The 13,112-nt window shown below is 38.8% G+C and overlaps 1 protein-coding gene across 1 annotated transcript in view; it reads right to left on the reverse strand.

Moving 5' to 3' along the window:
* TMEM184B (transmembrane protein 184B) overlaps positions 1 to 12,399 on the reverse strand; it is a 35,694-nt gene extending 23,295 nt beyond the window's left edge. The window contains exons 1-3 of the mRNA XM_063309527.1: positions 12,056 to 12,399; positions 4,497 to 4,720; positions 933 to 1,098 (exon numbers count right to left, since the gene is read on the reverse strand). Coding sequence (XP_063165597.1) covers positions 933 to 1,098; positions 4,497 to 4,700 — 370 coding nt within the window. The 5' untranslated portion in view covers positions 4,701 to 4,720; positions 12,056 to 12,399. The remainder of the gene's footprint in view (positions 1 to 932; positions 1,099 to 4,496; positions 4,721 to 12,055) is intronic.
* Positions 12,400 to 13,112: the final 713 nt, after the last annotated feature.

Raw genomic sequence — 13,112 nt, forward strand, 5'->3', positions numbered from 1 at the left:
GATCCACAGCAATGTACTGTACTGCAGATGTGCTGACTTATTAATATTTAATTTTTTCTTTTTGACAGAGGAGCATGGAAGCTTTCATGAAACTTATCAAATACTGTGATGTTCTGTTTATAACATTTATGACAATATAAAAATCCAGGCATTTTTTTCCTTTTTTCTTTCTTGCTTAAATGTTACCTTTTTAACCTAATATTGTCCTCATATATATGATATAGTCTGTTCAATGAAATGCAAAAAATTTTAAAGCTATTTGTCAGAGTCCTGAATCAGTAGTCATCAAAATTGCAGAAATGTAATCCCTTTGATCTTGCTCCTTGGCTGCAAATGTTGTGACTTCTGCACCTAGTTTTGGAACAACTGGTCATTATGACTTAAGAGAAAACTCAGTGAAGCATTTCTTTCTTATGTCAGAGAAAATACTGGCAAGTCACCAAATTCAAAAGAACCTTGCCTCTGGGACTGTTCATCTTGAATTCTTGTGGCTATGTTTCTAAGTTTAGCGCTAGTATTATTTTATTTCACCTGAACTGCTCTCCTATACAATGGGAGAAAATGCCCAGAGAAACTGAAATACCTATCATTTTATATCCAGCTTCCTTTTCTACATAATGAACAATATCTAATTACATCAGTCAGGCATCTCTTTCTGTACTGTAGAACACCATAAATCTCATGTGTAAAGAAGAAATTTTCTCCCAATATCCCAACTGGCTACTTCAGAGGATTTCAACTCTGGAATCCAGGAAGTTATTGCAATATGTGATGTATTCAGGGTGGGCTTATGGATATCTCATTATCTTGGTCAGAAACTGCATATACTTTGACAGAATCAAATATAAGAGAAGCAACATGGCATCATATCATTTTTAATATAGTTCCCATTCCCTCCCTTTTCCCACTTTCCATGCTTTCAAACACCTTACCTTCATAGCAATCCCGTACTGTGCCAAAGTAAACATAGTACTGGTCATTGGTGAAGAAAAGGAGACTGAGCCATGAGTCAACAGCATAAATGGGGACTATGAAAAGGATCCTGACAATATAGCGTTGTTCATTGGGGCAACTGTAGCAGCGAAGGTGCATGTAGATCTAAATAAAACAAAATGGAGGCTGGGATCAGAATCCAATCACAGAGAAAAGCAAATCAATGGAAAACTTAGAGTGGAGAACCAGATACTCCAAACAAGAGTACTTTTCCCTAGCTTTCTTATATTGAAAGATAATAATTTAGTCATATCTATTCACTAGAAGTTGTGTCTTTACTCATTATAGTTAGATTCTGCTTTTTCTCCAGGAACTGAAGATAATATATATCATACTTCCCATCTAACTTTATCTCAGAAAATAACCCTGTGAGAATGATTTACAAAACTAGTTAGTAAACATACAACTAACCCAATTATATTCTCTATAATACCTTTATTCTAAGTTAGAAAGCAGTTGTCTTGCAGTTCATACAATATGAAGATGTAAACTTTTGTTTTCAGTGAAATTCCAGTGATACCACAAAACTTAGTTTGCCAATTTAATGTTACAAAAACAGAACTGGGGATTTATTTGTTTGTTTGTTCTACCCCTTTATTATTTTTATAAATAACTCAAAGTGGGAAACATACCTAATACTCCTTCCTCCTCCTATTTTCCCCACAACAACAACCCTGTGAGGTGAGTTGGGCTGAGAGAGAGTGGCTGGCCCAAGGTCACCCAGTTGGCTTTCATGCCTAAGGCAGGACTAGAATTCACAGTCTCCTGATTTCCAGCCCACTGCCTTAACCACTAGACCAAACTGGCTGTTTTAAATGAGGTTCTTTTCCATTGGGATTAATTTTAATTACAAAGTGTACCATCTTATGCACATAATTTAATCTAATAGGATGCAATCTATGATTAGTCAAAAAACGCTGTTTCCTAGTAAAAGATAAGGATAGTAAAGTCAACTAGCTTCACTATCAGACCAATTAGACACAGCCTACAACATGATCAGTCAGCATCCGAAATACAATGCACAATTTCAATATAGCACTAAAACACAAATGTACATTGCAGACAGATTATTCCCATCTTTGTGTTATAGCAAAGCTTTGTATCATATGATTACTGTCATAATCCAATTGTGTTTTTGGAAACGAAAAACAGGAAATACTGTAACACACCTTTTAAATTTGCAATAGGAATTATAAAGGCAATCATTACTGTACATCATGCTTTCAAAAGCCAAAAAATTCAACCTTTAAACATATTTGAAACCTATGCCTAAAGTACTGTGTTTAATTTAACAGCACATCTCCACGGCAAGTTAATATTTGAAAAATGTTGATTATTAATAGTAATTCTGAAATAAGGCTTTTCCTGGGCTGAACATTTTTCCTAGACAGCAGAATACCAAACATTTCAGTGCAGGAACTACTAAAAGAGAAAAAGAGGTTTGGGGTGCACAATTTGTTCTGAACCATTCACATTTGTTTTGCAGTGGTATCTGATAAAAGTCAGCAGCCAGACCTTATGGTAGAAAAGCTAGGGTGGGAAAAAAGTGGATATATCTCTTCTTCTCCTCATTGCAGTGAAATTCGTCATAATGATGATGACAGATAGAATTGGAAGAAAGTGAGAAATGAAACATTGCTATTTATTCCATGTACTAAGACCAAACAGAGGTATAAAATGGGAAGATAATGCCAAAGGGTTATTAAACCTTATGAATCACAGCTTTTCATCCTCATCTCATCCTCCCACCCATCCCTATATAATTAAATGTACAACATTCCTAAATTAGCCAAATACATTATCTTGAGTGAAGTGCATTGCTTATGTACCACAAATGATGAAGAATTCTAGAATAAATGTCTCCAGGCCTGACATGACAATTTGCCTCATTGTTTTAAGAGCTAGTTAGAGACATTTGATTTTCTGTGGCTTTCATACTCCTCCAATTTTCCCTATAAGTTACTGCCTAGATTCCTTTTTAGGCAAGAAGTGGGCATAATCAATTAAATAGCAAGTTGGAAAAAAAAATTTACACACAGTATCCTAGCCATTTCAGATCCTATTTGCATACCTGCAAAGTTCTGAAGCTTATGTTCTCTCATACACAATTGATTACATCTGTCCTGAAATTTTCAGTAGCCTTGCTTTTAAGGAATTATCATCAATAAACTTTTGTACTGAAACTAAATAAAAAAAAGTTCCACACTCTTTTTCAATGCTGTACATTTTTAGGTTTGTCCCAAAATAAGGTATTAAAAGATGGTCACACCTGTATGTAATGGGCAACAATGTATGAGCTAGGGCCAGTTAAAGAATTTGGAGACGCATGCATGTCAGGTTTGCAGTCTCCCCATCCTGAAGCACTAGATTTAAAATTGCAGAGGGGTTCCTATAAAATGAAGTTAAAAGTATATATTCAACTATGTATTCAAAATAGAATACTCACAAAACCTGAACTAAAAATTAAAGATGTATCTCAAAGAAACCTCCTGGATATAAAAACAAAATATAAACTATTTTCATTTTAAAACATTCAAATTCTTCTTTAAAGAATCATACTTCCCTTGGCAGAGAAAAACTGTTTTTATTTTTAAAATGGTATTTTTTTTTGTCCTGCAATTATTGCTATCAGTTTATCAGTGTTCAAAGTGCAAGTTATATCACTTTGAATTGCAGTGACCTACTTTCTCATAGAAGTGCAGAGGATTTGGAAGAACACAGAAGCAGTAACCCTTCCATACTGCCAGGAAAGCTGTTCAGCCAAAATGTAAGCCAAAATCACATTATTTAAAACATATTTATGAAGCTACCTCTTTGCTTTAAAATGTCTATAGAACAGCTTGGGAAAGAACACAAAATAGAAAATATTGTGAAAAAAGAGGAGAAAGGAGAGATAGCATGTTTAATAGCCCTTTGTTCTGACAAAGAGATCTGCAAATAGAATATAATCAGTCACTATGCAGTAAAATCCTGCTTAGGAGAATGATCCCATCAGCTTTATCTGCTTGTTTGCTAAAATGGAACTTATCCTGTGGGTGGACATGGCCCTGTGAAAATCCCCTCAGCCCAATCTAATAATTGGCTAGCACAGAGCTGTGCTAACCAATGGGTAGATGTGCCTGCCACAAAACCATGTTGGCTGCAAGGTGCCTTCTTGGGGACAAAGCAACAGAGGCAGGCAGTTTCACACCCTCAGACTGCTTACCCATAGTCACATTCCCAGCTGCTCTGCTTACCCCCCCCCCCCCGCCACCTCCCTTTTTCCTGGAGGCTAATGCAGCCTCATACATCACTATCCTCTTATAACAGTCCTAGTTGAAGATTGCTTATATATACTACGGCCCATTACATCAACCCGGAGAGTAGTGCTTGTAGCTGAAAGTAGACTGTGATATACATTGATGGAATAACACCACTTTGGGAAACAAGCTCCTTCTCTACTAAATGATGAAGATATTGTATCAGAAAGCAATTCAAAATGTTAAATTGTTTGTTCGATTTACCTGATGGCAGGTGATCAGCACAGCTGTCCACACAAAGAAACCTGAGATGGCTTGGGCAGCTGTAGTCATTAGGAATATTGGCTGCTCCACAGCAGTAAGGCTGCCATCCTCAGGCATCCTGGATAAATTAGGGGCTGTAGCAGGGGTGCTGGCTGGGGAATCTGACTCAGGCACTGACATGGCTCCAGTTACTACAATCATCATTATTTTTTTGTTGTTTGAACCTACAGGAAAAGTGAAAGAGGAGAAAAAAAATCAACAGAATGACTCAAAATAGTATATACATAATCCAAGAATTTTAGGACAAAAATACATGAATTTGGGGTGGGGGGAAGCCATCAATGCTAGACACACACAGGGAATAGTTCATACAATTTATTTATACATTTATGATACACATAGCATGGTTACCCTTGAGTAAAAAAAAAAAAAGCACAGAAGAAAGGACAAAAGAAACTAAACTGTAAGAATGTAAGTTGTATTATCTGTTTTAACCCAATCTAAAAAAGATTGAGATGTATACCAGGTTACCTGAGGGACCACCTCTCCCCAATTACATCTGCCCATCCCATTAGATCTGGCAGAGAGGGCATGCTTTGGGTCCCGTGCATGAGGGACTTCATTTGGCAGGTCCCAGGAGGTGGGCCTTCTCTGCCGTGGGCCCACCTTATGGACCCCCCCCCCAAAGTGAGGTCAGCTCCATCCCTTCTAATGTTCTGTAAATCCCTTTGCCATAGAATGATTGCTTTATATTTTTTAGCAATGATTCTTTTTATATATTTCTTTTATTTTGTTGTTGTATGCCGCCCAGTTACTTTGCGTGAGATGGGAAGCTGCATAAATTTCATAAATAAATAAATAAAACACTGCTCAGAACTGGCTTCAATTTGAGTGGCTTATAAGCCCAGTAAATAACTAAATAAATAAATACATAAATCCATTTCTGCAGTAATCTCTGTAGTCAGTTCATTATCAGAACTTGATACAATAAAAAAAGCGATATAAAACTCTGATACTTGACAGACCTTGCGAGAGATCAGCCAGTAACAGGATAGAATAAGATAGGTCAACCCCCACTCTTGCGAAGTAAATTTTTAAGGAGACATTCTAAAGAAGTGAGGAACTTGAAGAAATACGGTGAGGCTCTAACTGCCTATTTATTTATCCAATTTATATAGCCACCCATCTCACAACAAGTGACTCTGGGCAGTGTACAACAAAGATAAAACAATAACTATCTAAAACAATTATCACCATCATTATTAAAAACATTAAAAAGTATAAAAAACAAAGCTAAAACAAAGAAATAGTAGGTGAAGGTGAAGGGATGTTAATAATAACAGAGCCACCTCACTAGTTCACCCATCCCTTGGGGTCCCCAGGTCTGCTGGCACAACCAGGTCTTGAGGGACCTTCAGAAAGTCAGAAGTGATGGAGCCAGCCTCACCTCAGGGGGGGAGAAGATTCCTCCATGCGAGTGCCATGGCAAAAATGGCCTGCTACCTAGCGCCCACCAAATGTAACCCCCTAGATGACAGAACCCGTAACATACCCTCTCTGCTGGATTTGGTGGGATGGGCAGATGTAAATGGGGAGAGGCAGTCCCTCAAATAACCCGATTCCATGCCATGTAAGGCTTTAAAGGTCAACACCAGCACCTTGAATTGGACCCAGAAACAAACTGCTAACCAGTGCAGCTCATGAAGCAGAGGTGTAATATGTGTTTTACCAGAAAAACACATAACTGCTTGTGCTGCTGCATTTTGCAACAGCTGAAGTTTCCAGATACTCTTCAAGGGCAGCCCCATGTAGAGCACCTATTTTTAGTTTTTTAGCAGTTATTTATTGTGCTAATATACTTTTGGAAATGCTAATATAGGTAATCCTCGACTTACGACCATTCGTTTAGTGACTGTTCGAAGTTACGACAGCACTGGAACAAAGAGACTTAAGACTGGTCCTCACACTTACGACCGTTGCAGCACTTGGCAACCAGCATGTATTTACGATGGTTGCAGTGTCCTGGGGTCACGTGATTGCCATTTGTGACCTTCTGACAAGCAAGGTCAATGGGGGAAGCCAGATTTGCTTAACAACCATGTGATTCACTTAATGACTGTGGCAAAAAAGGTCGTAAAATTGGACACAACTCACTTAAGACAGCCTTGCTTAGTGATGGAAGTTCCAGTCCCAATTGTGGTCATAAGTCGAGGACTATCTGTATAGATTTCTCTGTGGAGAGTACAGGTATTCCTTGCTTAATGACAATTCATATAGTGACAGTTTGTGTCCTAACAGTGAGAATCACACTGAGACGAGGAGTAGTTCTCTAGTGTTTATTACTGCTACATAAACAGAATCCTAACAAACTGAATAAGCATGGGAAAAACCCAGACATATAAACCCCAAAAGCTAAGGCGGGCTTGATCTGTGTCTCTTTGAATGGCTGCTTAATTCCTCAGTACCACGCATGCGTTTTCCACCCTGGATGGGAGCCCCTTCCTGATCGCCATCATTACTCATGACAGTTTGGATTACAATGGTGCTAAAACCCAACTTACGACCAGTCCTCACACTTACAGCCGTTGCAGTGCCCCCACAGTCACGTGATTGCTATTTTCAACCTTCCCAGCCAGCTTCCAGAAAGCAAAATCAATGGGGAACCACATGGTTTGCATAACAACCACATGGTTTGCTTAATGACCACAGTAATTCACTTAACAACTACCACAAAAATGGTTATAAAATCGGGTCAGATTTGCTTAGTGACCATTTTGCTTAGTAACTGAAATTCCAGTTACAATTGTGGTCATTAAGCAAGGACTACCTGTATAATTTAAGTCAGCTAATAAATTGGGACCACATGTTGGTCTTGCCCTGAATTAAGAATAATCCCCCAAGCATCAATATTCTTGACCCGATTTCAAAGTTTAATACTGTATAGGAAAAGGCATTCGTATGCAGCACAACTATCAAAAAAACCTAAACATGAGGACCATGTTCTGCCTTGGGACCTGCCCTGAAGACTGATAGAAACAGAGAAAAAATAATTTGCTTCACCACTTTTTCTTCTAGTTTTTCCAAGATTGGGACTGAGAAGTAAGAAAATCCACAACAATTCCCATTCCCTTTCTCTACCTGACTCAAGGGGGTTTTGTGCCATATACAACAATAGCAAGGAAGCAAATGGCAAGGCTGTACTCGCTTTGTTTACTGAGCTAAAGAGTGCTTAATCACAAGCCTTTATCTTAGTGGTATTCTTCACCTGTATTTTTGGGGTCTCACCACAAACATACTGTAGGTAGGAATTCTCTCAGCTCAGAGCAATCAGGCAGCCTATTAATAACATAATCCTGGTATCCACACGAAAACTATCATCCAAATGCAATACTTATAAGCTTACTGTGGAAGACTGAATTACATGAATAAAACAGAAAGACAGAACATGCAGCCCTGGCCTATCTATGTATCTATCTATGCAAGATATCCTCTGCTATAAATGATGAAAATACAATCACTGTTTTCACTCCTAAATGCTCACCTTCTATGTAGTTACAGATTTTTAATTAAGTACATATTGAAAAATTAGGCATGTAATTTTACTTCTCAACTTTTACTTGCTCACATACACACCTATCTAACTTTCCTTCACGTGGAGTAGCCCCTTCTTCCCATATGTGTTTGTACCCTGGTTATTTCTCCTTCAGTCTAACATTCTTGCACTGCTCAATACCCAGGCAATCAAGTTATTTTACACAATTCAGCTTTCCTGTATGCTAAATCAGATATGCAGATCAACAATGAAACCTTTTTACCAAGAAACTCTTTTTCAAGAGTTTTTCTCCTCTAGCACACCCCTAACTTTGGCTATTTTTCTTTGGTGCAAGTGTGTGTGTTTGTAAAATGTATGTACTGGATGTAGTATAGTCAGGACACTCTTTTTTTGGAAGGAGACAGGAAATAAGTCAAAAGGGAGTAGACTAGTTACAACTTCTTCCTTTCCTTTGAATATATCAAATGGAGGCTACTGCAGGGTGTGTCTGTTTCCTAGCATCAGTATGACAATCTATACACAACACAATCTATATATACACTGGTACTACTTTTGTCAATTCACCTAATAAAAGGGCAGATCATAAAAAAAAAAGCATTTCTTGAAAGTTGAGAATTTGGAAGATGCAGGAATATTAAGAAGAAATGAAACAAAACCTGAATGTTGCAAGTGGAGCTTCATTTTCATAAACTGATCAAGTTAGAATGGAAATGGGCATAGTTTTATTTGTCCCCCAATCCTTCAAAATAATATCCAATTATTTTTGAGATGCATCAAGTAAATGAATTTGTGTTTGAAGTGATTTTTGAATCATCAAATTCACTAGCTTTCAGTTACACAGATTATATATCAACAATAAAGCATGTTGTAGCAATTACTAGTCTGTGGAAAATAAATCACAGTCTTAAAACCTTCATTGTTACATGTTTAGTTATAGGCATGCAAGATTTCAAAAATAGAAGTTTTTAACCTCCTAGCTGTCCAGATGGAGGAGACAAGTCAATTCTATTCTGCTATTCAGCACTGCACAGATATATCGCCCCCTCACTCCAAAACAACTACTCTATCTATACCAACCCAATTTCTATAATGCTTCTTATTTGAACCAGGACAAAGGAAAAATATTTGTTTTACTGATTTTTATTTCTATACATTGAAAGCTACAAAAAGGTAATTATTTGCATCATTCCATTCAGATCTGCTATCTTTCACATACTCAGGAGCAGTGAAAAAGCCCAGGTACAACTTTGGGGCAAGTGTAGAGCATTATTTAGGAAAATTTAGCAAGACTGGTTTCCTATTTTAGAAGAAAGTAAAATACATTGCAAAGAAGACACCCCCACACACAAATATCAGGTTCTAAAATAATTAACTGCACCATTATTCAGCATATATTCAAAATAGTTGATGTCTTAGCTATTAATGTCTTAAAGTAAAAGCTATTCTTTTTCATGTATACGAAGTGGTAGGCTGTGATCCCACATCTAGACAGTCCTGAAATTTCTACTACGCTGTACTTCAGTGTACATAATGAAATAATCATAACTGATATAACTGAGTACTATATCTTAATTATTTAATATAAAATTGCCAAGCAGCGCAAGTTAATGCGGATGGTCAATCCCAATTGGAAAGACATATATCCTAAAACATTCAGTGACTGCTTTTAAAGAAATCCTATAGCCTATAGGCATATTTTCTAAAAGCTGTAGGTTCATTCCAGTGGATAGGTGTCACAGCATCAATTCCAGTTTGGACACTGTGTAGATCAGACAGATGCAGTGAAAACTGGAGAAACAATGGAAATAATTCCTTCCATGCAAGAGACAGAATATATGAACCACTGCAGAAATACAATACCCGGAAACACACCTTACAGTACTACAACCGCTATTTCCATGACATAGTTTCATATACAGTAGTTTTCATTACAAATACTATTAAACTTCAGTATATGAACAAGGGCTAAAAATAATATGAGGAACAACAATGCTTCACATTAAAAATAATGTGAGCAACAGTTATTGTATATTTTTAAGAGAATACTGTACAGCAGATGGAATGTGCTTTTTAATTCTCCCCTCCCCTATTTGTTTCCAGTAAATTGCATCCCACAGGGGTGATTAAAATGATCACCATGCTGCATTACATGCTCAAGTTTTCATGTTCTTACTCCCTGGACACAGGCTAATCCGTTGCCTTCTCACTCAGCGTTTGCACTGACAAACAAATCTAACCTGCAGTGAACACTTTTGCTACTGTTATTTTAGCTTTAAAAAAAATGAAACTCCAAGCCAGAAGAACTTAAGTCATAACACATCAGATACTGATACAGTATTCTAATTAAAACATATAGTACAGCTTTTGATAAGTTGACAATATGGATGCAAAGCAATATTCCTTCAGAAAAGAATCTCCCTTGTATTGAAAACTGTTATTTTCAAGATCCATCCTGTATTAAAAGTTGTTTTGTTTTTGTTTGTTTACCATTGTGACTGGTTACAGATTAGTTTTTAAAAAGATTCCCACAGGGTTAAACTGGATTAATTATCTTGGTAGAAATCTAATCTTTCATAATCAAAGTGTGCTGGGAAAGTGTAATACTAAGGAAGAACAAAATAGTCATAAAGTAATTTTAAGAAGAGGTTAACAAATCCTTAAATCCTGACTTCTTTCAATTGTTCATTATTGTCCTCTTTCTCCTTGGCATCCTGATACCACTGGCAGCAATTTTAAGGAGTTGCTGCAGTTGATCATTAGGGTTTGCTTCTATGACATAGTAGATGCGTAATTGATCACTATGTACAGTAATATACTTATTGTATTTACTCTTTTCAGCAGACTGACTTGCATTTAATTTATCTGATAATGAAAATTACAGAGAACTGAAGATATTCATCTAAGTATGAAATATATAGGGTAAATATTGCATACTGCGTGCAAAAGGCAATACTGTACACAATAGATTTCTATTTAGTAAGGTATTAGGCATTTCTGTGTATGTATTTTAAAATATAGGATTGTAAACTCAAGATATGTCACCATTACCATTGTCAGTCAACAGGAAGTAACAACCAATAGCATTGAAACTTTAGGGGACAAGGAAGATGGGAGATACAACTAGTGAAAAAGATTGCAGGAGGAACATACTTCCTAAATTAGCATGGTTACGTTAGTTAGTTAGTTAGTTAGATAGATAGATAGATAGACAGACAGACAGACAGACAGACAGACAGACAGACAGACATTCTCCATTTTTAAAAAAAATAATGACCATGTCAAATTTTGGTATTTGGGTGCAAGTTCTCAGATGGAAAGAACAAAGTATGTGCTATATGAAATGTACATAATTAGCCAGATAGTCACATAAACCATTGAGACATCTCTCCTACAAGCATTCCTATCATAATTTTTTTGTACCACTATGCACAGTACCCACATTTAGTTCCAAACATGCATTTAAGCACCATGTTGCACCACTGAAAAACCATGGCATTATCATTCTGTGCTGTAAACATTTAAATTACTTTGACTACACTGAAGAAAAGTTGGCTTGTCAATTTATGTAAGTAAAAGGCTTCCTACAGAAGTCATCCTCTGTATCACACCCAGAGTCCAGACCAAGTGGCTGATGGGTAACTCCAAACCCACTTTCAGTGGTGCCACCTTGCTCCCCTTTAGACCTAGGCTGTGCTCCTTACTACCCACAGCTATTTCTACTGCTGTTGTGCACAGCTGGGCACCACCTGCGGGTATCCAGGACCACTCCATCCACCTGCGCCATCAATCCCGAGCAGGAGGGAGCTGCGTTCACCTTTTAACACCCTTCTCACTCACTCCAAGCTTTATCGCGGCCAGATGCTCCTCAACACCAGGCCAAGTGCCAGGAAACAAACTCCACACCCCACCGGAGGCAGTCTGGCCACTGCTCTCAGGCTTTGCCGCTACATCACCTCAAGCACCGATCCCTCCTCCCCATCCATCCACCTTCCCACTGTGCCCTCACCGCCACGCGGCACAGCAGGCACAGCAAGCACCAGCCGCACTGTCGCCGCCGTCGCCCGCCTTCCCTTCTCTGCCAGGGATCCGACCCTCCGGGGCTCAAGGGAGCGGGCAGAGAGAGGGGCCCTCAGGACCCCATGGCCGAGTCGAGACTTCCCCGGTCAGCTCCGTGGCTTCGCAGTTGCTCTCCGTCCCGTCCCGGAGCCGCTTGTAAATCGTCCACTGGAGCTCACCGCCGCGGCCCTAACGGGCTTGGAGGAGGGGGGGTGGGAGAATGAGAAATCGGGCAGACGAAGAAGCGAAACTGCGCTGCGCACGCGCGAAGGCTCTGGTTTCCCCTCTCGAGCACCTCCTCGTTCACGGCTTCCCTCCCGCCTGAGGGGGGTGGGAGGAGCCACAAGCGGGTGACATAACCAGTGTCCTTTCAGGAGACGGCGCCGTCTTCTCTTCTCCCCCCACTTTCCCGCCCACCTTCGGAGAGAGATTCTGCCGTGGGCTTCGTGCGCGGCGGACCCGGCTGCTTAAAGGGGCAGCGTCGTTTTTCATCGCCATCCATCTTTCAACAGTTTGTGCGTGGCGCGAGAGTCGCGGCTAGTTGCAAAACACTGGCTGTGACACATTCTCAGCCATGTTTCTCTAACAAGCCGCATGTGATTGGATTTACAAAATATGCTAAATTATTAAACTATAGTTTACAGACCGAAGAGTTCCGGATCTCAAGTCGCGTTCAACCAAACCTAAACAAGACACATTAACGTTTTTATACATATGCCACTCTTCTAATGCGTAAGTATCGCTTAGAGCCTCGAAGAATTAAAAACAATGCAGCATTTTGGGGAAAAAAAAACAGGAGAAATAAAATTTGTCAGGTTGTTAAGGTCTACAGGATGGACCCCACTATCAGTCCCATTTTTCAAGCGTTACATTCCCCCCCCCCAGCTCCAATACGTAGAAAATTGTAAAGCTGCATCTTTTTTGTCATAAAAGATTTTTATATTTTATCATCACTTTCAATTTGTACTTCAACAAATTGAAGTACAAGGTATGAAAAGTATGAGAGA

The sequence above is a fragment of the Candoia aspera genome, chromosome 7 (assembly GCF_035149785.1).
Source record: "Candoia aspera isolate rCanAsp1 chromosome 7, rCanAsp1.hap2, whole genome shotgun sequence".
NCBI classification, from domain to species: Eukaryota; Metazoa; Chordata; class Lepidosauria; order Squamata; family Boidae; genus Candoia; species Candoia aspera.